We start from the raw sequence: 26,704 nt of genomic DNA on the forward strand, positions 1-26,704 counted from the left end.
AAAGTCAGGCAATGTGGTGCCTGGCAAAGCAGCAGTGGGAGTACAGAGATCTCTTAGGAAGAGGAATAACTTTCCTGCGCAGGGTAATCATTTTTCCTTGGGGTATTTTTATATCAGAGTGGATTAACGGGAATACAACCAGCAAGATAACTCAGATCACAGCAGGGAGGCATCTAGTTCAGATAACCTCTGCAGTTTTGCCAGTTCTGCTCCTCATTTGGTAGCACCCAGTCAAAGACCAAGCCTTGATACTCCTCCTCACCAAAACCCACAGTCCATGCACAGAGAAGTAATGAAAAAGGATCCTCCTGCTTCCTCCTGCACCAGGCAGTGCTGCTGACAGAGGCACAGAGACAGCATCAAGGCTTTCTCCAAAGCAGACAGGCTGCCCTTGGCTCTCTCACCCACCAAAGCTATTAGCAATGAGCTCAGCCCGCTATTATCGCTGATCCAGGGCGCCTGGAGGCACTCGGAAGTGCAGCTATTGATCCATGCCTCTTACATGTCCCCCTCAGGCCTTTGGTTTCAGGAAACCTCTTTGCCTGTCCTCTCCTTGTTTCACTCTGCAACCTCCAGGAATGCTTTTCTGAGGGACCTTGAAGCTGGGAGTTAAGGGAAAAGTAACTGGGACTGCAGTGAGAGGGCCAGGGATTTAGCCTGGCCAGGACTGCCTGTTTGCTTTGGCTGACTGCGTGCTTTATTAATCATCTCCATCTTCCTCAGTGGAGGAAGGGGAGGACATTTTCCCCTAGGTTAGGGTTGCAGATGAAGGGAGGGAAACTTTGGTAACTTTCATGGGAACTCAACCTATGTGGTCTCTGCTCACCCATGGCATGGACTTTCTGAAGGGGCTGTGTCCATGGAAGTGTCCCCTCTGCCCTCTCCCTTGCTTCAGGGCTGCCAGCATAACTTGCCCAGCTGGTTAACAGCTGACTGCATCTCTGTACAGGCTCACACTGATGGCACAAGCAGGTAAGTCTGTCAGTCTGCTGGGGAGCACTTACTTATAGTAATGATCAGCTCAGTGCCATCCTGCTACTCCTGAAGGACAATCCTACACCCCTCAGGCTGCTTTTCCCATCCCTTCAGGTTCACCTTGCTCAAGCAACCAGGTGGTAGGGTGAGGAACCATGCTGGGCAGCTGGGGCATCCAAAAAGACTGGTGGAGCTACAGCCAGAAACCACGTATCTGTTCTGGTCTGATTTCCTAGGTATGAAGCAAACAACTTGCTGCCCAGCCCCTTATAAAATGGCTTGCCTCACTCTCCCCACATCCCCAGGAAGACTTTCAGGTGCCTGGGTGCACTCCATAAATGACTAATGAGCCATCAAGAGCATTAGCACTGGTGCCCACTGCCAGAAGCAGATTGAGATCAAGCCTTCCCTTGCATCCATCAGCTCTGCCCAGGAAGCCGACTTCCCTTTGACAACAGCCAGATTAAGCAACAGGCAGACAACAACCACCCCGTGCCCTGACCAGACAGGCTGAGGCTGGCAGTGTGTGGGAAGGAGTGGCCATTTGCAGGTGGAGGTTAAATCTCACATCTTGCTACAGCCCCCACCACTGACCTGGGAGGGATTTGGTAGTTGCCATGTTTTTCCCTCCAGAGGGATTAGGACTAGCAGAGAGAAGTCATTAATTTTTGGGTGAGTTTGTGGACAACACAGCCTTGGAGCCTGTGGATGTCCTGAGGAAACCTCCACACTCAGCCAGATCCCCAGCATGCCCAGCACAGGGGTTTTCATCTCCTCCTTTAAAAACTGCTCACGCAGCCCCAGTTTGCAGAGGAGATGCACAGGCCTGATCCCATGAAAAGACCAGTGGATGTACTTCCATACTCCCACGAAGATAAACTCCAGGGAGTTGTTTCAGCTGGTTCCACAAACACAAATCATGGTGCCCAGGTAACAAATGGTGGTATCTGTTTTAAGTCATGACTCATTCATGGCAGCATTGTATCCCAATAAATCTGAGGAAGTTGCTCTGGGCAAAGCTTTCTTACCTGTCACCCTATCCTCCTGGATTTCAGGTAGTAGCAGATTACTATGAGCAGGGGGCAAAATTTAGCTGACTCCTTGCACTTACTGCCCTTGCAGTCATCAGAGTCAGAGGAGAAAGAGGACAGGTCACCTTCCATTGCTAACATTGCAAAGTAGACATGGAATAAACCCGACCTTCCTTTACAGTCTTTGCTGGAGAAATCAACACTTCCTATACATAGAAAAATCAATGGAGTGCACTTACCAAACAAATCCCCATTGGTCTGAACCACCTGCATCAACAGAGCCTTATATGGCCATCTATGCACCCCAAATCCTCCCCAGCAGCTCCAGCTCAGCCTTCCCTTGTCCAGGCTTCTTTGGCAGGGTCTTCTCTTTGTTTCTACCAGCACACCCATTCTGCCACAGTGCAATCTGCACTGTGGTGATTTTGGGGAGCCTCAGCAGCATCCTACATTTCTGTGATGGTGCCCTGCAAGCCGACTGTCACTCACCCGTTTTCCACATGCCTCCTCCGGAGGTGCTGCTGCTTCCCCTGTGTCAGCACTGAAGGAGCCCAGTGAGGAAGAGGGTAGTATTCCCCCCTGTGCAGGCCAAACCCTCCCACCTCTCAACACTCCCGGATTCCTCCCAAAGCCTCCTTGAAAGGCCACTAACCCACCTGCACCGAGCTAGAAACCTTGTTATTGATTTGGAATAGCTTTGAATGAATGAATATTCATAAATATGAGTATTTCCTCTCAACCATCAGATGGTGCCATTGAGTTTTCTTAGGATGTGGAGCCCTGAGGACAGCAGGCTGCCACCAGGGATCACACTGGCTTCTTGATCCACCTCAAAGGCAGGGAATAACACTTTATTCCCCAGTTACAAGTACTGATATACAAATATTCTGCTGTTCTCAATAAATTAACAAGGACCTGTGTCACCGTTTTTTCTGTTTGGTTTTTTTTTGCACAAGTCTTGCAAGACTGGCTATCTTCTTGGAGCTGGAGTCCAGTGATACCAGTGTAGGAGCAAGCATAGCAGTATAGGAGCACTTCAATTTCTGCTCCTGGAAAAAACACGGGTGTTCACTTCTGGAAAGATTAAGAGAGGAAAAACTGCTTTCATGCAGCAAGGCTAGAAATTAAAGAGAGAGCAGCATTAGCCAAAGCTCCTTTTCCCTCCAGAAAAGCGATATATGGCACACAGGACTTGCCCTCCTTGGAAAGTTAGACAGCAGGCAGCAGGCTGCCCTATGCCTGGGGGTGACTGTCTCATTCCTACCTCTCTCTGCCTCTTCCTCCTTCCATTTTTTTTTTTTTTTTTAAGCACAGAGTGCACTGTAAAAAGAAGAAGCATCAAGGCACATTGCCTACAATATGCTCATCACATTTGACATCTCCCCTCCATATGTGGGGCCAGGACTTCCAGGGCTTTGGTACTAACTATTCTCTTTGTGGATTTTGCAATGACCAGAGCCTGGCACAGAGAGCCCTGCTGTCCAGCTGAGGCCTCTACCTGGCATTGCAAATATACATGAATAACAACTGATTAGTGCTTTTCCTGGGTTGGTTTTCAGATTTAATTGTGCAAGATGAAAGAGGAGAAAAATGCTAGTAACGTGAGGAAGGAGGGAAAGGAGAAATAATTACAAGTGCATTTAGTCAGTGATAAGAATGGCTGCTGAGCTGGGCTGGGTGCTTTCCAAGCACACTGGGAGCCAGCTTCAATTTCACAGCATAATATTTCCTGCACCCTTAAAATAACTTCTGCCTGCCCCCAGGGTGTCACAGGAGCTGAAGAGCAATGTGTGCACCCTCCCTGTGCAGCCCCACGCTGCTGGGTGCTCAGTTATCATCCAGGGGCTCTTTGGAGAGTGGTCGCATCACCGGTGTCGTGCCAAGGCACCGAGACCCAGCCAATAGGGCTGGAGCAGAGCGGAGGGGATGCTTTTGCAGACCCAGAGCCTTCCCAGGGAAGGCAGCAGGTGGGGGATTGCTAGTTGTTTGAGCCCTCTTCGGTGCCCGGTGAAGAGCAGCTTCCCCGAACGGCTCGGCAGAGATGGGACCTCTTTATTGTCGGGGCTAATTGCTCATGTGAGATGTATTTACAGAAGCGACTGTTTGTGCAGAGCGCAGCAGACAAACAGACTCCTGTTCTGCCAGGCACCCTTTGTAATCGGTGGGGGCTGGGAACACTTTAATGCTGCCATCGGAGGCCTCATTTGTACCGCAGGCACCAACCCCGAGCCGGGCTGGAGGTGCCTGCGGGATTCTGAGCCCCGGCAGCGGGGGCAGAGGGCAGCTGGCTGCACCGAGGCACTGCTCGTCCTGAGCCGGGCAAACGGGAGCCGCAAAGCAAACCCCAGGGTGTGATGCTGGCACGAGGCTCACCGTCAGCCCATGGCTTGCAAATCCAGCTGCTCCCATTTGGGCATTTGGCTGTGGGGAGCACACTCTGCCCTGCATGAGAAAAGCCCCGTGTATGCGCAGGTGAGCTGCCCGTCTCTTTGTTCTGCAGGGAGATGTGACACCGGCTCTGAGGTGCTTCAAAGGTTATGGGGTGAACTGCTTTACACGCAGTTGTACTAGAGGACAAGATGTGCCAGAAAGTTGTTCCTTGCCTCTGTAAATAATGTCAAGGAGTGGTTAAAAGCATCAAGGACTCTAAAAAAAAAATGTCTTGCAGGCTTTTTGCAGCCTGCTGGGTTTTTTCAAGGAGGAGGCCTAGGGGGAGTTTTGCCATCTGTGAGAGAGATGCAGCATTAGGAAAATAATGCAAACAATTTCCGGCGCTGTGTCCATCTTCCTGCAAAACCAGTGGGGATGGACAAGCCCTGGCTTCCAGTTACATGCAACATCTTTTCCTTATAGTTAGCCTACAACCCAACCCCACAGTGAACATCCCTCTCCAAACTTAAAAATATGTGTCCCACTTCTCACCCTGTGCCCTTTTCTCCACCCTGACGCTGGCAGCAGATTAGGACACACTCAGGAAAGAGCTTATCAGTAAGGAGAAACAGCACCATGGAACTGGCATGTGTCTTCTGCTTCCCCTTTCCAAGGGGCCCTCCAAATAGGCTGGTATTGGTCGGGCGTAATGAGAGCGTCAGTTTGGTTACAGCCTGTCCACAATGACGTGGAATTGCCAGCACTGGGACAAAAGGAAACCCACACTCATCCCCCTACAGAGCTCTCTGACACATGCAGGTCAACCCAGGCATCTTGACCCCATGGGTGGCCACTGGCATTTCCCAAGCTTCCCAGCTGAAACTAAAACTCTCATGGCTATTTTCAATTCATTTTAGCATAATTCTTGTATTTCCCTCGTGGAGGCACAGAGAAATCCACCTAATTTTTAGCACTCCTAAGCACTGGAGGTTTCTGAGCATTTACACATAATCTCTCACAAGACTTGATGAAGAGGGAGTGGGGTTTTTTTTCATTTTCCAGATATGGAAGCTAAGGCAAAAGGCAGATGCTGCTCAGTAATACCTAATTAGTGTGTGTGGGGGGGAATTAAAACCCAGTCACCACCAGTCTTATGTCTCATAAGTTGTCTGAAAGAGGAGATACCTAATAATTCTGTTCTTCTGTGACTGGGAGAGATTGAACACTGGTCAGCATCTCTAGAAATGCAGACCCCCAAGGACAGATTTTTTAGCCCTCTTCCCTGAAGCTCCACCCCTCTCTCACACATCAGAATAAAAGCCATATTTCCCAGATAGTTCAAGACCCAAAATGCCATTTATTTTTTTCTAATCTGGTCCTCAGCAGGATTGATTTTCTTGTTGCAAGACTATATGTAAAAGGTCTTACTATTACTGGCAGCAATCAATATTTATAACCACTCAGAGTGTTTATTTATTAAAAAAAAAAAAATCAAATGTTCCTACCAAGAAGAGATGCTTTTATTAATATCTAGCATGATTAATAATCATATTCAGAGTTGCAGGCAGGCCCACTCTGTCAGACTCATGCACTTTGCTTTTTCTAATGGCTCTGCAGGAATTTGAACCATAATATGTTTCACGCACAGGGACAAAGACGTTTTGTCTCAGGGAAGGAGTGTATGGATGTTTTTGACTTAAAGAGCCAGCGCCGCATTCAGAGCTTCACAAACAGAACCATTTTGAACCCAATCCCATCAGCCTGCCACATCTCCTGGAGATACACTGCACAGGGTGTATCTCCTCCTTTTGCTGAAGATCCAGATCTGTGCTGCAGATTTGCAGCTTGCTGAAAAATGTCACACCCCCTCTGTGTCAGGGCAGCCATCACCTGCTCTACTTCTCTGCCACCCACTGGAAATGCTTCAGCTCGGCAAATGGGTTCACATCTCTGCGTGTTGAGGCCTCTCAGCTGTCCAGGGTAAGATGAACTCCATGGGAATGACACTGCTTCAGATCAAGGGAAGGAAAACTCATGCAGCCCTAAACAATGCTTTCTTTCCTCTGTTCCTACAGCACTACCACAAGGAGAGAAGAGGGGGCATGCAAGGCTGATGGCAAGGTATCAGATCTGAGGCTGCTCGGCCCCACAGCACTATGAGGTGGTGAAGGAGGTTTCTGATGCAATAAGCCAATAAAGGAGCAAAGTTCACTCCCCCTCCTTAGTGTTGGCCGTGCAAGGCGGTGTTTGCCCACCTGTGTGGTGCACTTTTCCCACTGTAGGACGTAATGACAATTAAATCAGAGGCAGTAAAGGGACAAAAGAGACACAGGTGCCTTGATTACTTCCTCATAGCCTCTCACCCTCTGCGGTACCACTTTATTGTCAGATGGGCAGAGCAAGCCAACTCAAAGCCAACATGAAAATCAGGCAGATAAGACAGCTGTTGTCTGGATGGCTATCAAACGTCCTGTTTTGTACAGATCTAGGCATGAGAACTGTGGGACAAAAATAAGGAAGTAAATGTTCACACTTGCTATTTCAAGGCAGTTCCCAGCCAGCGCTGAGTCACTTTTGGGACTGCAGTGTCTTTCTTCAGGGATTACGGGACGTGATAAAACCTTCTCACAGACAGGGACAGGCCTTAGATCCACACTATCTTGTACCTAGGCTTTTATACTGAGCCCTGCAGAGCTTTACATGACTGGCAAATCCTCATGTGAGATGTTTGTCTGCCCCAACTCCCGTGGTCTGGTCTGCATGAGATCCCCTCCAGCCTCCCACCAGTTTCCGAAAAGCTCTGGTGCCGCGGAGGAACACCTGGGAACAAAGCCACGCTATACCTGGAGGCCAGGAGGAGCAGGGCATGCACTTGCTTGGATTCCTGTTATGCAAGCCAGGCCATGGGATATGGGTGGCAGAACAAGGAGGAGAGGAGCAAGTGAATGCAGTATTTCTTGCTATGTGCCACGGGCCAAAAGCCCTACAGTCCAGATCCCACAAGCCCACAGGGCGCTTGTTCTGCCCAGACTGCCTGTCAATAATCTCACATATAAAATCCTGTTAGACACAAGTAAACTGTGGAACAGTAATCCAGGGAAGAGTCGATGCAAACCCCTGCAATGTCAAGCATTGTAAACCTCCTGGATCCTCTGCACTTCCTACCACATCTGTATGCCAGGGACCAGTGCTTGCTAAGCACCTTATATTCATGTCCTACAGGGCCTGCAAGCCCTGAACGTTGAGAGCCCTTCCTTTGTCCATGTGCATAGGGCTCAGCACAAAGGAGCCCCACAGCCTTCCAAGCTTGCTATTGTCAAAGAAATAATCGCTGCAATGCATTTTATAGAGGGTTTGGAAGGGAAGTTGCAGGACAACCACTGGACACTGCTCTGGGATTGGCACATCCTTTGCTCTTCAGAGCTGCTCACGGAGGGGCATTACTGAACAGGGATGAATGTGTAATGCTCAGTCTGCCAGAGGGACTTCTGCAGTTTCCAGTGGCTGAGGGAAGAAGAAAAAACACGAAACAAAACAGCAGGTGTAATATCAATGGAAAAAAAAAAAAAGAAAAAAAATCACCTTAAATGAGATATAGATACAAAGGCCTTGTGCCCTTGGAAAGTATGATACAAAAGATTAATGAAATACATATTCCTTGTCTGAATTTTTTTTTTGCACCAGTAATTCTCCTTGTGCCAGTTGCTGTATATTTTCCTTGATACAATCAGGAGGAAAACAGCTAATCTGACATGACAAACTCATTGTATCAGAAGTCATCTCTGCTTTAAAACATGTGTCATATGACTAAACACCCTACTCCTGGTACAATGCATCCCACAGTAAATTTGGATGGAGCTCATCCTCAAATGCCCTGCTAAAAATACCCGTAACAAAGGGCAACAAGAAAACATAATTCAAATGAGGGACATCTGTTCTCAAATGTTTGCAGATAATGACTGGATCGAGTGTCTGCATAAAGGATAATTATTTACTGCAGATGGTTTGATCTGGTATTTTAAACACTGTAAAAAATCCTTGCCCCAACCACTCAGTGAAGTATGGGGGGTTTTGCTGCACGACCTTTCTCCTATCCTCTGCTACATTTTCTAAATGCACATATAAGTAAAACGAAAACCAATTAAAAGATAAAATGTATTAAAGAGAAATGCTTCATTGGAACACAGACAACATACATTTTCAAGTTCTGGCCTTCAGTTTCTTATGTTACACTGCCATAGACCCAGATAATTCTCAGGCTGAAGTTTTGTTATAGGAGAATGGCAAAATAAAGCAGTTATGTGTTGTGCAAAGGGATCCTGAGCAGATTTCAAAGGGAAGGTCCATTCCACAACTACAGCACAATATGCTTTTAATACAAAATAATTCCACCATCTTTCCTTAGGACAGAGAGATACAAAACAACCATGACCCAGAAACATTCTTATTAAATCACCCCCTGACATCCCGTTGCAAAGCAGCATGAGCCCCAGGATAACGCTGCTGTGCTGGAACTATCTTCTCAGTCAGTGTGGTGTCAGGGACTGACTCACCCACCCTGAACAAGTGGGGCCACAGGTGGGCCTGTGCGATGAGGGGCCCTGGGGACCTTCACTCTCAGAGTACCACAGGGCTGGGAGGGCCCTTGGAGCCCCTGGCACAGCAGCGTGGAGGAAGCAGGGTAGGGAAGGAGGGTGATGGCTCAAACAGCCTCTGAAAGAAGGTCCTTCCCTTGGAAAGCTGGCAAGTGCGGGGAGTCCAATGACATAACCACCACTCTCCCATAACACGTTTTAATTAACACACGTGTTCAAAGCATGGGATCACCTCCAGCAGCTCTGCCTCTGTAAATATCCCCACCTGAGCAGGTGCTCATCGGGGAAGTGGGTCAAGAGGACACTCTTTTCACAGAGCCTCTGGAAGTGCTGTGCATCAGTGATCTGCATGGAAGGGATTTACATTTAAAAGCCAGGGTTGCTTAAATCTCAAGGAGTGCAGTGTTGGGCTGTCTGGGGATAGGTATCATCCCTCTGGCAGCTGGTTGGTCATTTTTGCAATTAGAGGAACAAAGAATGACAGAATTTTGAATAAAAAAAGAGATTCTGTAGCACATAGTGCAAACTGCAACAGGCAACCAGCAAGAAGACCAGAGGACATGGTCTTAAAACTGTGCCAGGACAGTGCAGGTTGTACATTAGGAGGAACTTCTCCAGAGAAAGGGTGATTAGATATTGGAATGGGCTGCCCAGGGAGGTGATGCACCCATCATGCCCAGAGGTGTTTAAGTAAAGACTGGATGTGGCACTCAGTGCCATGGTCTAGCTGACATGGTAGTGTCCGGTCAAAGGTTGGACTTGATCATCTCAGAGCTCTTTTCCAACCCAGCTGACTCCGTACTTCTGTGACTCTGTAGCGGAAAGGACAAGGCAGGAGTGGGGGCAGCCAGCCCGCATCCATCCCACTTGCGAGGCTCCGGGACAATCTCAGGGTGCCAAGGGGTGATAGGAACAGCGGTCGCCATTCAGGAGGGTCTTGAGTCAGTGCCAGGCTCTCATCACCGTCTCTAATTAACACACTTTGCCTTGGGATGGGACCTCCCAGCGCTGCCTCAGACGTCCCGACAAGGCGTGCCTTAGCGAGAACTAAAGCACTGGGGTCCGGACAGTGAAGCCCCCGCAGAGGGGGTCGAGTGATGCTGGGGGTCCCTGGCCCGGGGATCCCCCGGGGGTGCGAGGGCCGCGGGCCGCGCCCGGACTACACCTCCCGGCGTGCCCCGCGAGGCGGGGCGGTGCGGAGCCGCTTCCGGGTTGGCCAGCGCGGTGTGTTTACTTCCGGCCGCGCCAGTGCGCGAGTGTCAGCCCGGGGGGGGCACCCGGCGGCCGCCCCGCCCGCGGCCGGGGAGGGACCGACCGACCGACGGAGCGACCGGGGCACGGACCGACGGACACAGCGGCCGAGGGAGGAGCCCCGAGCGCGCAGCGGCCCCGGCCCCCATGAGCGGGCGGTGAGCGGCGAGTCGGCGGCCGCGGGAGCTTCCCGGCGCGGCGGGACCCAGCCATGGACTGGCTCATGGGGTGAGTGGGGCCCCCTCTCTGTCCCTCCCTCCGGAGCTCTCCCGGCCCGGCCATGGCGGCCCCGCTGCCGGCAGCCCGAGCCCCGCGTGCGGCGCAAATGACTAATCAGTTCCTGCCGGCGGGAACGGGAGCGCGGCTGCAGCTCAGCCCCGGGCGTCCCTGGGTGCAGCCGCCTGCGCCCGCGGCGACGACGGGGCGCACAGGAGCCCTTGTCTGGTCCCGAGCGGTGGCTCTCTGAAAAGTAACTTTTCTTTCCCTTTTGGGGTATAGGCAGGCTAGGTGTGGCAACTCTCTGTGCTTCCCACCCATACAGTGTGGGGCTAATCCCCCTGCGACAGAGCATGTAAACCGAAATGCGTGCCAAGGTTTAAACGGCTCTCTGGGGGGAGGAAGAAGAGACCTCGGCAGAGATTAACGCCAAATCGGAGCCACGCCAGGGGGCTTGGATAGTCTGGGATTAATAGTGCTAATTACACAGAGACAGAAGGTAGAGAGCTGTTTGCTGCAGGTTTTAGGTCTGGAAGCCTCAGTGCAGGAGAAGGAGATGCAGTTGATGGGAGCGACCTTACACGCTACCAGTATCCCAAGCAAGATTTTCTCGGTTACTTCTTGCATGAATTGTGCGGGCGACCTACACTCAGGTGAACTGTGAATAATTATGCTTGTAAATCGCATGAGCACTTGGTTTATGCTCCAGCAAAACTAGCGCTGCTGTGATAACTTGCTACCCTTAGTTTGTTCTTCACAGCAGTTTGGTCCAGTTCCTGAACATGGTCTTTGCCGTCTAGGTTGCCTCCTTTTCTAACACTAATGTCCTTAGAACACAAGGTAAACTATTTTATCGCTGTTGCTGGATGTAGTGTATTTAGAAAGGTCATTCGCGTGCGTGTTGCCTTTTGTCTGCAGCTGATCTCTTTGGTGGTGGGATTGCGCTTGTTACTTGCCTTCACACGGGTCGTGTCCGACTCTGGAACCAGCTGTCAATACAAAGTTTTACTGTGAGTCTGACTCCTCACTCACTCTGATGGAGGGAATGCTGAATATCTGTGGGGTGGACACCGATGGCTGGCTATTCCTCCAGCAGGCTGAGCAGCAGAAGTGCAGTATTTGTGGCATGTGAAGGGGTCTGGGTGCTATGTACTGCAGACCTTGTGTCTTGTAAGTCTGAGGGCGCCACTCTGTTGTTACATGGTGTCAGTGAAAATAGAAATGACGAGCTTGTTTTGATGTGTTTTGTAACACCCACAAAGCACAGGTGGTCTGTTACACTGACTTTGTAAAAGTAAATGCCCGAGTGTCAAAGAGTGTTACTGTAATTACAAAAAAAGATCAGATCCAGGGCTTATGCAGGATACTAGTATGACTCAAAATGCCCTACTACAACAGCTGTACTTATTCTGTGCAAATCATATTGTAAACCAGAAAGGAATCAAGGTTTGTTTTAGCCAAACTCTCAGTATCTTAGAATGATGGTTTTCTTGTGAAAAATATTTTGGGCTTCTTGAAGTTGCTGCAAAAAAATTGGCATTTGTTCTGTACTTTTTTACCCAGGGTGGGTGGATCCGTACATGTGTGGAAAAGACTTGCCTGTTTTCCCCATTGTAATGGGAATGGATCCTGAGTCATTTGTGCATTACTTGCTTGTTCTCAGCTATTTCCTGATACGTTTCTCTCCTGACCAAACCCAGTATTGTCCCACTGATGCTCTTAGTGTTTTCTCCTTTAAAACGTTGTTAGTTCTATTTGTGCATATTTTGGGGAGGATGGTTGTATGTGATTATGGCAGGGAGGGGGAAGCATTGATATTTTGAAGTGGGAAAGGCTAAGAATCCTGAGGGGCCCTTTCTTATTTCTGGCCAAGTTATGCCTGCTGTTAGCAACTGTCTTTGTAAATGGAAACATCCGTCCTGCTGCTTGACAAAGAAGTTGAGGACGTTTGTCTGCCCAGGCAGAAGTTTGGGTAATGCCATTCGCTCAACCTTTCTTTCAGTGGGAACTTCAGGTGTTTGGGTCTCTGGTGTGAGGAGGGCAGGGCTGAAGAAAAGCCTGCAGAATAGTAGGAAAACAGGTCTCTCCCAGTAACACATTAGTTGGCGTCGATGCCTCTGGCAAGCAAAATGTATTGGTCTGCTTCTTGGTGGTGTTTCTCTTTCCCGAGTCAGTGTTGTCACTAATAAAACCACTGTGATCATTCTTGTTCCTGACTGCTTTGGTAAGGTGGTGGTTTGCAATTTCAGCTTTCCATGCACTTTCCCTAACCCTTGCAGAGGGTCTTGTATGTCTCCTCATCTGTTGTGCTTTCTTAACCTTTTGGTGTGAGAAACACCTCTGTGTTTTAACTTCGTGTTACTGAGAAATGATCCTTCGAGTGCAAGCGACTTAAATTAGGCAGCACTAACAGTTGCTCCTGTTCTAGATCTCGACCCTTCGAGCTGGTGTCGCATTTATCTGGTAGACATAGTAGACATAGTATAGAGCGAGATCTGCTTTATTCCTTCCTGGTCCTCCCCTTCTCTTGTGGTCCCTTGCAAAGGGGGGGAAGGGTAAGTTCTAATCGTACCACTGAGAGCAGCAGCCCAAGTGTCTCTGATCGCCTCAGAGTACTTAATATACAAGAAAACGGAAGCTGAAGCTTACAAACAATAGTGAATTTATTACAGATTAACAAACAGCTACAGGCTTATGTGGTCACACAGCAAGACTTCTCTGGGTGCTGCCTGCTGTTCAGTCAAGTGCTTCAAAATCCAGTCAAGTCCTAAGGAAGAAAGCTGAAAAGAATGAGCTGCTGGCATGGTATGGTGCTTAGTTTAGCACCAAAGTAAAGCCAGAGTATTTTCTGTGATTGATTAGTGTATTTTGCCCTTCCACTGAATGCAGCATTAATACTGATGCTGGTGAAACACTATGGTTTCTTCTGTGCCTTCTCTCAAAAAAAAAAAAAAAGAAAAGAAAAGACCATTTTGATCTTATTTGTTTTACATAGCATGCATTTTAAGTGCAATTTTGACTAGAGATCAGTGTTGCTTAATTGCTTTGCTCAACAACGTTTGCCAGAGATCCATATTACCCGATTTGGAAGAGATTCCAAACTTTTGTGTTGCAAATAGCATTGATCTGCTCTTGAAGTTCAAAGTAGCAACAAAGGCAGGCATTGTGCCTTCACTTATGAAACGTGGTTTTTAAGCTTTTTTTAAAATTTCATAATTGGATGGGAGTAAAACATATTAATGGTGCTAATAAATCTGACACGGTGTCAATTATTTTTCATCTTCAGCGGTGCTGTCTGATGCTGTAATGCATTTTTTCATAAGAGAGGAGGGTTGTGTACTGTAGTGGTTTTGGTAAACTGTTATGTGATAAGGAAAGAGAGAAACAAAGTGTTTTACAAATTATTACCTGTTAAACACAATCATAATTTGATCTTCATCTGTACTATAAACTTTGTAGTTTAGTAGGTTAATAGACTATACTGATTGAAGCTGAGAGAGCTGCTTACATCAATTTGACAAAGATTCACAGCTCCTTCTCTCAGGCTTTATTAGAGTATAAAGTGTAATAAAGAGAGAGAGGCTGTCTGCAAGAGAGATTTCTTCTCCATTTAAGTTTTAGATCTTGTTATCCATGCAGTCATACCATCCCTTTTAGATCTTGTTGTCCATACAGTCATACCATCCCCTGCTCAGTTATTTGTTCTTCCATATGTTGCCCTAGTGACTTGAAAAGAAGGGCCTAAAAATGATTGAAGGCTATGCTCTTCTCATATTCCACATTTTCTGCTTTGAGGACGGTTAGAGAAAAGCAATGGCCTAGAAAGATAAGGAAAATACAAATGGCAGAAGAAGTAAACTTCTGGTCAGGACATTTGTGCCCAAAGACAGCACAGATTATTTCTGTCTCCTCAGGTGGTCTGTGGTCTGCAAGACATAGCAAGTGGCTACAGCTGTAAACTGAATAATGCCTAATTGAAACTAATAGCCCTCACACTTGCAGATTTTACTTTGTAATGTTGGTTAATCCATTGTAAACACCACATATATGTGCTGCATTGCATAGTCTTCATCTCATCAAGATAGGTAGTTGGAAAGTATGTTGTAGTGAGATAACGCAGTAATTATGCAAATTCAGTCTTTTTGAGTATATGCTGTAGTGGTGTTTTTTAAAAAACAGTGCAAGAGAACTTCTCAAGGTTAGCACACTGCTAGATTTGTTTGGTAGAGGAGACTTGTATGTCATGCATTTATTTTATTCAGCTATAACTGTCAGGGACTTAAATTGAAGCTGGCAGTTGTTTCATTTGTTTTGGATATAGGATTTTGCCATGCTATCCCTGCAGTAATTCTGAAGGCTAGAAGGAAAGTAACACATACTGCTGTTTCGTTGTCTTCCATTGCACATTTGTGGAAGGATCTTTAAGAAAAGTTCTCATAAGGCCTTAAGACACTGTCCAGTTCAAGACAGGCTATGGTGAAAGAGGAATAGCATTGTCATGCAGAAAAGTCCTAACCTTGAGCCAGAACAGCTGAGGACTAGATGTGAAAAAAGCACACCAGTGTTCGAGTTCTGAGTCAGTACAGATCCAATATGCTGTTTGTCACCTGTTAGACTAAACCTTTGTTGCTTTTGAATAGGTGCACTATCATAGGTATCTCGGCTTGGAAGGGAGCCATGAGGATCATCAAGTCCATTAACTGTGAGGAGTGCATCTTGTAGTGGGAGCAATGAGAAATCATGCAGCAAGCTTAGCTGTCAGTTTGGCTGGTGCATAATACAGCTGAACCTGCTTTTACCTAGCAGACCTTTTATATAAAAAGTAGGTAATGATTTTCATTCTGGGTACCATTCAAAACTTCCTAATTATAGCAAATATTTCTATTAAAAGGAAGAAGGGAATAGCACTGCAAGTTCTTCAGCTGCTGTAGCTGTAGGGAATGCTTTCCCCTTTCTTCCCTTTAGTCACCTCCTGTGAAGAAATTCTCTTGCCTTTATAAGGCAGTCTTCCCTCTACAAACTGCTGCAACCTCTCACCTTTCACAGCTCACATGGTGTGTATCTTTGTTCTGTTTTTGAACTGACCTCACAACAGGTGTTTCCCTTGCATTCCATTCCCTGCAGATTCTTGGCCTCACATGCCATTTTCCCTACTTTGAGGGAGAAGAAAATAACTCAGAACCAGTAAACCAGACATGTATGGTCTCAATGGGCAGGAAAAATTGACATGTTCCTTATTTGCTTCTATTTGTAGGTGTAACATTACCTATGGGGTCCCAGGTTGCTGTCCCCAGATAAATCTAGGTCTGTCTGTGAACCACTGGCACTCCATTCACTGCTTACAGATGAGACTTCAATATTACTTCAAAACCTTAGCAGACATGAGCAGTACCTCTGCTAAAGCAGAGCTTAACTGTGAAACAACTACGTAACACTGTCTGCAGGTAAAATTAGATCTCCATTAAATATTAACTTGTAATATTCATTAGTATAGTAGTGGAAATGTGCTGTTGCTTTGAAATGTGAGTTTCAAGGGCTATTAGAGTTGTAGAAAAGGAGTCATGACTGTAAGAGAGCAATTTAAATTTTTCAGGTGTGCTGTTGCCTTACATCTCCCTGCTTCTGAAAGTGCTCGGTTATATTACTGAGATGATCACTGCTAAGGTTCTTCTTTTGTAGTGCAAAACAGATAGCAAGTAACTGCAGAGCCTTGCTCCCTGAAGTGTCCTGGTATAGTTAATTATTGATTTCTTGGAGAAAATGCCAAAAAAATCCTGCATTTTAAAACCTTTGTTACTTCAGCAAATCACAGAATTTATCAGTTACTTTGCTGAGTATGGTGCATGGGTTAATACTGGTTTTATCTTATTAGAGTGCTCTTTTTCCAACATGTTGAGGGATAAGAAGAGTAGGTAATTTTCCAGGTCCGTAAAATAAAATGAACTATCACTTTGCCTAGAAAAGGAGTTGAGTATTCTTTAAGTGTAGCAATACTCCTTCCTTGCATGTCTCTGCATGTTACTCTCTCCTCCTTTGCAGTAGCATCAGGATTCAGGAAGGCTGGTAGGTTAAGACACTCATCTGAAGGAAAACAAATATTTTTTTTTTTAATTTATTAGTCTGCCTTGTTTCCTCTGCTCAGGTTAGTTTTCAGCTAAATGAGTTCCTGCAGCCTGTTTCTGTAGCTACATGAATAATGTTGTTAGCACTATGGTGTTTGTGAGAACACAAAGCTTAGAGAACACTTTGGTGGCAGCAAGGACTTAACTGAACGTAATCATGTAGTAATGTGATTATTAGTGGTAATTACTCTGAAAATAATTGGTGATCTATCTTCTGGTGATGTATCCTGCTTGAATGTTGAGAAGAACTGCAGAATGTCTGAAAATAGGAGATGCCATGACTAGGCTGGTATCCTGGAGCAGGCAGTGGCATCAGAGCACTGTCACAGTTGCTGTCCCACAGTGTTACATTCACTTTATGGCTAAACTGTAAATATACTCATCGTGAACTGCATATTTATAAATAACCCAGACTTTACAATTGTCTGTAAATCATGTTTCATCTACGTGAGGGAAGTGCTGGCTGTGTCATGGTGTGAATGTGAAGGTAGGTGGTATTTTGGGTGCCTGGCTGAATCCAGCAGTCTGATTCAAGAAAGTGTTCAGGAAGCTTGGTTCATGCATGATGGCCTACATAACTTTGCCATATTTCACTGGCAGTTTCCATCTGTTACATCTGCTGGATGTGGGCCCAGAGAAAGCATACTTGAAAGAGTAAAATTAATAAGAGACTGCAATTTTTAGATAGCTGTGCATACAAGTTTGAACTCGGTGTTGTCAGATCTGCGTATTCTGCCATCACTGATGACCTAGCAAGCAGCTTTAATGTGTGTTTCTGCTAGTGGAATACTACTGAAGTGATCTTGTCCATTGTATTCTACCCATGTTTAGCCTTTTACAATTGGTGATAAGGTTGTGAAGCTTGCTTGCTAGGTTCTGTTTTTCAAAATCCTTCTTAGCAATTTTTCCACTCATCTTACTCTGCAGTTACAAAAAAAAAAAAAAATTAAGCTGTCCTTAACTGTACATAAAATGAATAAATCTGATTATTTAAAATTATTTTTGCAATCGTGTTGTTTAGAGTAGTACTGGAAAGTGTTACATCAAGTGGGATGACTTGAGGAAGAACTGTTGCTTCATGGCCTTGTTCTGGCACTTCAAACAGTTGCAGTCTGGGGGCTTCCCTGTTCCTGAGACAGTGTGCAGTAGTTCTAAATAATTTAATTTTGCAGCTAGAATGATGAATATAACTAAATACCTGAAGAGCAGTGTGATAATTTTAGCATTTGGAAGGGAAAAAATGGCAGTTTTCTCAAAAGTTAGTTTCCTTTTATCCTGCCAGCCAAGAGAAACTGGTCAAGGTGCAAGTTTTTCACACAGCCTGCAAACCTCTGTTCCTGACTGTGGAAAAAGAGCATTGAACACACATATACACGCACACAAAAATAACCCCCAAACCAGAATTTAGATACAATTTTCTGAAGAATGTCACAGATTAAACTGGTATCAAGACAGGAATGACTGTCACAGATCAAATTCCTTCTTACTCTGAACACTGAAAGTAAAGCCATTAAGCTAGAATGTAAGCATGCAGAAAACTGTATCTCTAAATGATCCAGGTCTGGTAACTCAAGCTCATCAGAATAGATCTGCATGCTTTTTAATTTCTTTTCCCCTTCTTTTTCACTGCTTAGGTCATAAAGGTGGTCCCTGAATATTTTTATCATCAGTGTTCAGTGACTGGATCACTGTTGTACCTTTTCTACTCTGAAATGTCTAAATACTTGGGACTTTTATCTGAGAACTCTCCTAGTATTTATACATAATGAACAGAAGCTGTGTGAAACAGGTTGCATAGAGGTGATCTTGAGCCTTATTTGTTTTTTCCTGACTGCTTCAGTTCATAAACTTCAGTCTAGAATTTCCTAATTTGGAGAACATGTTTCTTTTACATGGTGCTTCATAAACCAGCATGGAGTTGCTCAGGAGAGGCTTTGTTCCTTCTTTACAAGTTATGCAAAACTGGATGGAGATGTTTTTTAAGAGGAGGTGTCTACTTTGCAAATGGGCTCAGGTTACAGGATTAACTCAGTGGTTTCAGGTTTGTCAGGTAAATGATAAATAGCTTTTTTTCTTCAGTCAGTCTTCTCTCTGATGATATCCAGGTGTTGCTGGAACTCCAATCTGTACAACCTTCCTGACTGTCATGTCTACTAGAGTGTTAGTGTGTGGCTGTTTTCCATCAGATACAAAGGGAACCAAGTTTGTAGTGAGGGCTAATAACTTTTATTAGTTATTAACAAAAGTACTTGGGAAAGAAAGAAAAAGCTTCTGGGCATGCTTGTATCTCTAGTTTATGTTAATAACCTGTCTTGAACAAAAGCATGCTAATAGTACAGTTCCAGGCCAGCCGGAGAATCTCACCTGCTGGTTTAGCAGAGGACTGGTACCTTTTTAAGGAGCTGACCAGCCTGCATTCAAAAAGCCGTATTTGGGCACTGGTCTTGCTATTTAAGGTTATCTGAATATCTTCTAGCAAGGGAAAGAGCTTAGAAATGGAAGTACTTGCAGATTCTGTTCTAGGGTATTCAAATCCTCTGATGGCTCTAATTTTTTTCCAATGTTGTCTTACTTTGTTCTGTGAGCCAACCTTTCTTGGTTTCCTTGTAATTTCCGATTGGGGTGCCTGTGCTAACCTGCAGTTCTAATGTTCTTATGGTCTTGTCTGTGCCTCCTTTTTGCTGTAGCCAGATAGTGCCTTTTTTTTTTTTTTTTTTAATTAGCTGAGTTTTGACGTTTGGGAGAAATAGGACTGCTAAGAGGCGAGCGAAAGAAACAGTGAAAGGGTACTTCATCCTAATGACTGTAGCTTTTCTTTCGTTCAATTCTAGCCTTAATCTTGCAAGGCAGAGGGTCTCTTGGCCACCCCTCTGCTGCTTGACTTGTTGGGCATTAAGGAGTAATGTTTTTTTTGCACCATATTCCTGGATGGACATGTAACAGCTGTTGTTCCTACTGTATCCCTTCTTCACTTGATTGTTGTGGTGCCATTGGTGATGAGCAATTTTTGAAGACTAAACTGAAATCTCAGGGGTTTTTTTGATGTATTTATGAATGTTTCTTGTTAGGCATATGATAGGCTTTTAGCATGTGGTCTGGTGTAGCACAGGCTTTAGCTTTGAGTTATGGGTGCTATTCGAAATGCTGAATTGGGTGATTTGCATTCTTATAACCGCAGAGTGTCTGTACTGAGGTTGTCTCCCTTGCCCCACCCTGATGAATATGAAGGTACTGGCCTGAGTCACTTGAGCTTGTTGAGGCTTGAGCAAGTGGAATAAATAAAATAAAGTGCTATGAAAACTCATCTAAGAAAGGGGAGATTGTGGGTTCATGCTTGTAATGCACAAGCATTTTGGTATTTAACTGCAAGTTTGTAGGTAATGTGGTTGGTTTGCCTTTTAAGGGGGGGGCTTTCTGTTTTCACACAGTACTGTAGTAAGCTGGTGGTTCTTGTTTTGGTGGTTCTTTTTTTTTTTTTTTGTGTTTATAAGAATTTTTCCAGGCTTGTTTCAGACAGGATGTGCACAGTCATCCACTAAAATGTAGGCAGTTGTTACTATATGTGGTACAACTTTTTAAGTGGGCAAGGTATTATTTACATGTTCACAGGCTTGTATTCTCTTATTATTGTTAACAGAATCAATGTTTCTGTTTAAATCAAGTTCTTCTTGGTTTTAGGTAGAGTGAAAACTTACTCTCACTGTTGGACTCCTTGGGAGTACTGGCAAGGAGGCAGCTTGTTAATTGAAGAAGTATTTTCTGCAGTTCATGAAGCACATGCAGTATAATCCACTATATTGCAGGAGAAAATCACTTGCTGGGTTTTTTTGTTTGGTTTATTTGTTTGCTTTTTCTAGTCGTAATCCATTCTGTAATTAAACAAGAAATATTCTTACCTAGTAGATCTATTGAATTCCCATGTTTAAACATTTTGTGCTGAAACATGGGGGGGTGTTATTATAAAATAAAAAAGTTGGCAGGAATTTCTTGAGAAGGAAGTAACTTTATTATAAAGACAGACAAATTTAAACACATTGGTTGTACTTGTTTAGATGTGTCATCCACCCACAGTATTTCTGAGCCAAGCCAAAAATGTAAAATAAAAAGGTGTTAAATATTTCGGTGGGCATCACGATTTAAGCTAACGTGGAAGTTGCTTAACTTCTGAAGGACACCTTCCATGAAGGTCTTGACGTGTTTTAAAAGATGCAACTCAAATTCACTCCTTTGATTTCTTGAGTGTAAAAGCACTCTTCCAATGACAAAAAGTAGAAAAAAAAAATTAAAAATTTGGAAAACAAACCTGAGAGTTCATGAGAGATGTCACCAGGCTGATAGTCCCCCATGCTAAAAACAGCCTTGGTGTCTGAGTAAGCAGATAGGTTTTGAGCAAAGAGGAAGCAAATATAGGAATAAGTATGGTGTTTATACATGTAATAAAACTTTACTAGCACAGACATCATCATTTCCTGTCTGGGTTTAATAAAGGAATGATAATTATTTTCCATTATTACTTAGACCTTGATATTTTTATAAAATACTGCATGTAATAGTATCTTATGTACAATCACTGTTGGTAATTGAACTATAGCTGTCAAAACAAATGCCCAAAGAGCTTGGATCTGGGGAATTCCAGTACATGCCTGACGTAAAAGAGTAATTTATTGTTCATCCAGATAAATGTCTGTGGCCTGGTTTGTCACGTGTTTCTATTTAGCAAGTAGGGGCCTGCAGCAGGCTATCAGGTATTACAGGACATTGTGTTTCTGTCTGTGGGGACTTCTCACTTGCCTGTGGCTGTAAAAATTATTGCCTGCCCTTCAATCCCTGGCCGATAGTTGTCTCGTGGCTTGTATGTAATACTTTCTTCTGCTTGTGGACCTAGCACAGTTTTATAAGAAGGTGCGTATGAGGTTTATTTGGATCTGTGACTTTACAGGCAAAAGATCTAGTCCCAGATACACCAAAAATCAGTGTATGCACTTTGATGGTAGCACAAGTTAGGCCAGAAGGTAGTGCTGACCAGACTCAAGGACTAAGGCAGAGAAACAGTGGTGATGATGTGAGGTGGGAACTCGAGGGCACCAACTACCAGGTCAGTGCACCCTTTGTGGACTACACAGAACCCGAGCGGGAAAGAACCTCTGCTTTCTGGAGGGCTTGATTTGCTGGTGTGATGGAAATTGAAACGTGATTAGGCTGAAATGTGCAGCTTTGTGTAAAATTTTGTCCTCTGCTGTTACCTCTGAAGCTGGGGTTTAGTAATTGTTCCATGTTTTTTGCTTGTACTGTGTCCATCAATTACTGTAGAAGCCAGGCTGGACATAGTCAAGCTATGGAGCAGTGGAGAAGGTCAAAGGCTGTTGTGATAGGGGAGCCAGACTGCAAGTGCAAACGAAATCCACCCAGAACTTTTTGTTCCTAGCAAAGTGAAATAGGAAGATGTACTTGTTTTTTTTCCCCTATTCCTCTTAATTCTGCAATTCACTAACCTTAAGTTTTTTTAAAATGGCACAAAGTTCTAGTAGTGCTACAGAAGGAAAGTTCTTTAAAACTGTTTGGTACTGCTGACCAAACAATGGAGTAGATTGGTCAGTATTCATTAAAATAAGAGAAATAATACATCCTAGGTTTGGTATGTTTTTGGATGAAAAATAATGCATTGTTACTAAAGGGTGTTGCAAATATGAAGTTTCTCAAAGAGTCTATGTAAAACCAGCTCTCTCCTTATCCTTTTGCTGGTATATGCCCAAGTATATGGACTTGCAACATGTCAAAATAAAAAAAGGCAGGACTCAACAGCTGTGGGAATAACTAATGGAAACTGGATCCATGTTCCCACTGAAAGTAATAATGTTCCTGCTTACAGGAACTCTCCCCATGACTTGTTTCCCTAAGATCCCTGGAGAATAGTGGTGTGGGTGGAGTGCACAGGACATGAAGTAAAAATACTGTGTGATAAACCTGTCTAAAAAGGAATCTACTCTCCAAGGGAGACAATGGTTATCATATAGCCATGGGCTACTCATTAACTCGTGGTTCCTAAAACAAATATTATTCTATAGTGACAGCTAGCTACTAACATGAAACTGTTACTTTTTAATCTCTTTTTTTTTTTTTTTTTTTTTTTTTTTGCGCCATTTTTTGGAGTCTAGTAGTAAAATGGCAATGTGAGTTTCACAGCAGGTGCTCAGACCTCCAAAGAAAGAATGAATTCTCCAGTATGCTCTTGTTACAAAATTAAACCCAGAAGACCTTCAGGTTAACTGGGTTTCAGTAAAAACTTTTTCTGCTTCATCATGTGGAAAAGCAGCACCAAGTTCAAAAATGAGGGGGAGAATAAGGCAAAAGTGGGTTTAAAAACAATTTACTTGCCAGCATACTTTGACAATAAAGAACAATTTTGGTGTATTGGATAACACTAGAAGGCTGGAATAATAATAATAAATAGGAAGAATTTTTGTATACAGCCTGTGGCTGAGCTGAGGATTTAAACTGTATGATTCACTAAGGTAAATAATACAGTTCTGTAAAGATTAACCACATTAGCAAAAGTACTAGCTAGGATAATGCATTGAAGCTGAGCAGTCAGTTGGGAAGAAATTTCTCCTGGGATATGGTTTTGGGCAATTAGCTGTGTTTCCAGAGATCTATGGAGTCTTGTGAATTGTTATGGTGTTGGCTAGTATCAGAATGGAGTACTGGTCTTGGTAGGCTGTTGTGTTGCATTATGATAGTTCTGAGATGCAGAGGTAGATATTCAGAACATATTTGCTTAACAGCACAGTAAAGCCTAATCTTTTGTTTGCAAATACCTCCCTTTTTTATGTACCGGAAGTTGAAATGCTCCACAAAAATCTGAGTGCTAGAGAGGGACAAGAATGTAACTCCCTTCTAAAATACTTCTTGTAACACTCATTTCCAGTATCTGTTTCTTCTTACAAAAGTACTAAATGTACTGGTGTTTGAGTTTGGAAAAAAACAGGTGTTCGAGTTTGGAAAACTTTAAGTAGTCATGGAATGTCTTTCCTCGTGATTTTTAAGTCATAGACTAGTTGTACCTTTTCACCTCCAAGATGTCTGACAGGAAGATTAAGAAATTGATACCTCTTTTTCATTGTTTTAAGTTAATACCTTTTTGACTATGGTCAAAATTTTCAGATTTATTATTCATGAAGTCAGCTATCTTGTTAGCATATTTCATTCTTGCATTTGTTTAGGGGCGCTCAATTATGGTATGGGGTTCTGAAGGATGATGTAAGTCACTTTTTTTCTGGTATTTGCTGTTCCCCATTGTTGAAATGTCACCTTAGGGACTGTGACTGTTATTTGACAAATGTTAATCTTTCTAGTAACTTCTAGTGATCTTGATAATGCAATGATGATGAGAGAAGAAGATGGAAATGGCTACTGGGGGAGAAGATTTGAAGTTCTATGGACTTAGAGGTATTCCAGGATATTAATACTGAATCATGGTGGTGCTCTTGCTGTTATTTCTAGTTTTCTAGAGGCGAAAATATGCCACCTTTTCCCTTTCTTCCCCAGAAGGAGCTAAGAATTAAGGTAGAGTCTGTTTTAACATCATCACCAAGTATAGAATATAAATTAGGAAATGAGACCACTTGGTTGGTATTACTGTTGTATTACTGATCTCCTGTTGTTTCTGTAATCTGTACTTCCTTGTTTTTCTTATGATAGGTCTTTTCCAAAGACAAATATCTATTTGGGTTGGGGATGTGTTTTCAGAGAAGCCAGATGGTACATTGGCCTTGGTGGTGTTGAATCTGCAGTGCTTCCTGAACAGTTTAAATACTTGAAACTTGCTTGTTCCTCTTGGTTATTCTGAGCTTAAGCTTTTGAAATTTATATAAACTTCTGTCACAATCTGAAGAATTGTTTTCAGTCTGGTAATTTTTAGTAATTAAAACAAAATAATGCAGTAAAATAGTTTAAGCAGAGTTTGCTGATTATAATCCTTCAGTAGGAGTTACTTTAGCATCTGGAAATTGGAAATGAAAAGATGATTGGTTCAAGGTGCTTTCCCTAAATGTAATTGCCATTTAAAATTATGTAAATGCCAAGCTGAAATTTCTTCAGAAAGAATGCTTAGGGTGAGGATCTGTGATAAAGAGAATAATGATTGGGGTTTTTTTTTTGTCTCATTAGGTGAGTGCTTTCCCCGTTGATGGGGTTTTGTTGGTGTTGTGTGTGCACAAGAGGGATCTCAGTATGTGTTCGAAATACACTTTGTATTTCTCAGTTCTGTGATTATTCTCTGGCACTAGCTTAATAAGCCTAGCTTTATTTATGTAGTATAAATAGAAGAGAAAAATCTTGATCAGGAGACATAAATACTAAGTATGTAGGAGAAGAAGAAGAAATGATTCTGCTGGGTACTGCAAGGAGTAATGTATAACCAAGCCAGTTCAAGCAGCTGATCAGTTGAATACTACCTGGGATTTGTTGGTATCATGCTGAGAATAAATCAGGTTTGTGTAGTGAATGGAAACGACCTTTTTATGTTCCTTGGAACTTTTTGCACTTTAGGCTTATGAAAACCTACTGCTCTTCCATGGCTTCCTTCTTTAGTAGGTTTTAAATCAAATTGTTACAAAAATATTGTGTACAGGTTAATTGTGCATGTAGATTTCTCAAGAATTTGCATTGGTAACTTGGTTCAAAAGATAACTAAAGTATGTATTGCAGTGTCCAACATTTGAGTCTTGTACCTCTGCACTTCCTGGTGAGATTCTGTTTTCTTCAAAATACAGTAGGACATGACTCATTCAGGTATTACATTCTCCAGAATATCTTGGAGAAGATTAAGTCCTGTATCATCTAAAGGATGACTTTGTCCTATGCCAAGGGAGTGATGGAGGCTGTAGCAGCTCTTATGAGCCTTTATCATGAAAAGGTGTGCAGATAAGTGCTGTCTCTTTTGTCCTCTTTTCTCTAGAAGGTATAGCTTTTACCAAAAACCAGTGAAGAAGTTACTGATTAATTCTTTGGATAATTGTGAAAGTAGCTCACATCTGAGAGTGGAAGGAAAACAAAAGAAAGTTAAACACGCAGTTCCTGCTTCCTCACATGCACTGTGGCAACAACATTTGTAACCTCCCTGACAGCCTTCAGTGTGTTCCACCTTGTCCAAAGAAAAGCTGTCTGAATTTTTAGCATGGCTGTGCCAAAGCATGAGGTTCCCTCTCTACGGGGGAGAACTATTGCATTCCATTGCTCTTTTCTCCTTCCAGTAAGTTTACTGAGGACAGCATTTCTCTTACTACACCTTGCAATAATAATAAACAGAGCTGACGTATGCACGAACTAGGAATGTTTCTGAAGACTGATTATCTTTTAAAAGCCTCCAGGTAGTGATTACTGGTATTTTATGTTGATCCATGTTAGACTACAGTTGTGACTGTTCTCAGTGTTTTGGGTGCTGCTGTAAATAAATTTGTGTTCAAAAAATTTGAATGATTGTCAGTATGTCCCAGTAGCCTCTGCTTGCTTTGATTTTTCACTTCTGTGCCTCTGAGGGAGATATTTTTACCCAGTATCTGACAAGTGAATACAAATTTCTTCCGTATGTGTCATTGCCATAGTGGTTTTTTTGGTCATAGCTTGATATTATGAGAACAAAAGAAAGCTGGGGACCCTAGTGAGAATGTTAGAGAGGGATTAACAGAGCCTTGTAGCTATGGAGTTAAGCTGGGCTTCTGTTTTCACTGCCAGTGACATCTTGATTTATGCATACTGGGGATGTTTTTAAACACAGAAGCAATAGGAAATAAGACAGTTTGCTTCTAGCTTGTGCTTCCTGCAGGGCTTCTTGGCTTTGCCTTCCCGTTAGACAAGAGTATTCGGAGCATAATCTTGTTGTTCCATCTTCTTGTTGCCGTTTATTTGTTTGCTGGTTATGCAAAGCTCTCGGCTTGAATCTGTTCTCCCCTTGCCCAAATATTCCTTGAAGATGTAAGTTGGGAATGTGCATACAAAAAAAAAAAAAATCCCTTGTGCACATCCTGTTTTCCAATAGTGTTACTTCCTTCAGCGTGGTGCTCCTACTGAGAATACGGCTCCACAGATATCTCGTGTGTCTGACCAAGGTGGTGACCGCTAAGGAGAGAAGTGCCCAAAACGGTGT

The 26,704-nt window shown here is 43.8% G+C and overlaps 1 protein-coding gene across 1 annotated transcript in view; it reads left to right on the plus strand.

Annotated features, from left to right (window-relative positions):
* Positions 1-10,299: 10,299 nt before the first annotated feature.
* MOB2 (MOB kinase activator 2) overlaps positions 10,300-26,704 on the plus strand; it is a 110,134-nt gene continuing 93,729 nt past the window's right edge. Inside the window, exon 1 of the mRNA XM_082283895.1 lies at positions 10,300-10,450. Within this exon, the coding sequence (XP_082140021.1) occupies positions 10,434-10,450 (17 nt within the window). The 5' untranslated portion in view covers positions 10,300-10,433. The remainder of the gene's footprint in view (positions 10,451-26,704) is intronic.

This window comes from Coloeus monedula, assembly GCF_965178545.1.
Source record: "Coloeus monedula genome assembly, chromosome: 6".
NCBI lineage: Eukaryota > Metazoa > Chordata > Aves > Passeriformes > Corvidae > Coloeus > Coloeus monedula.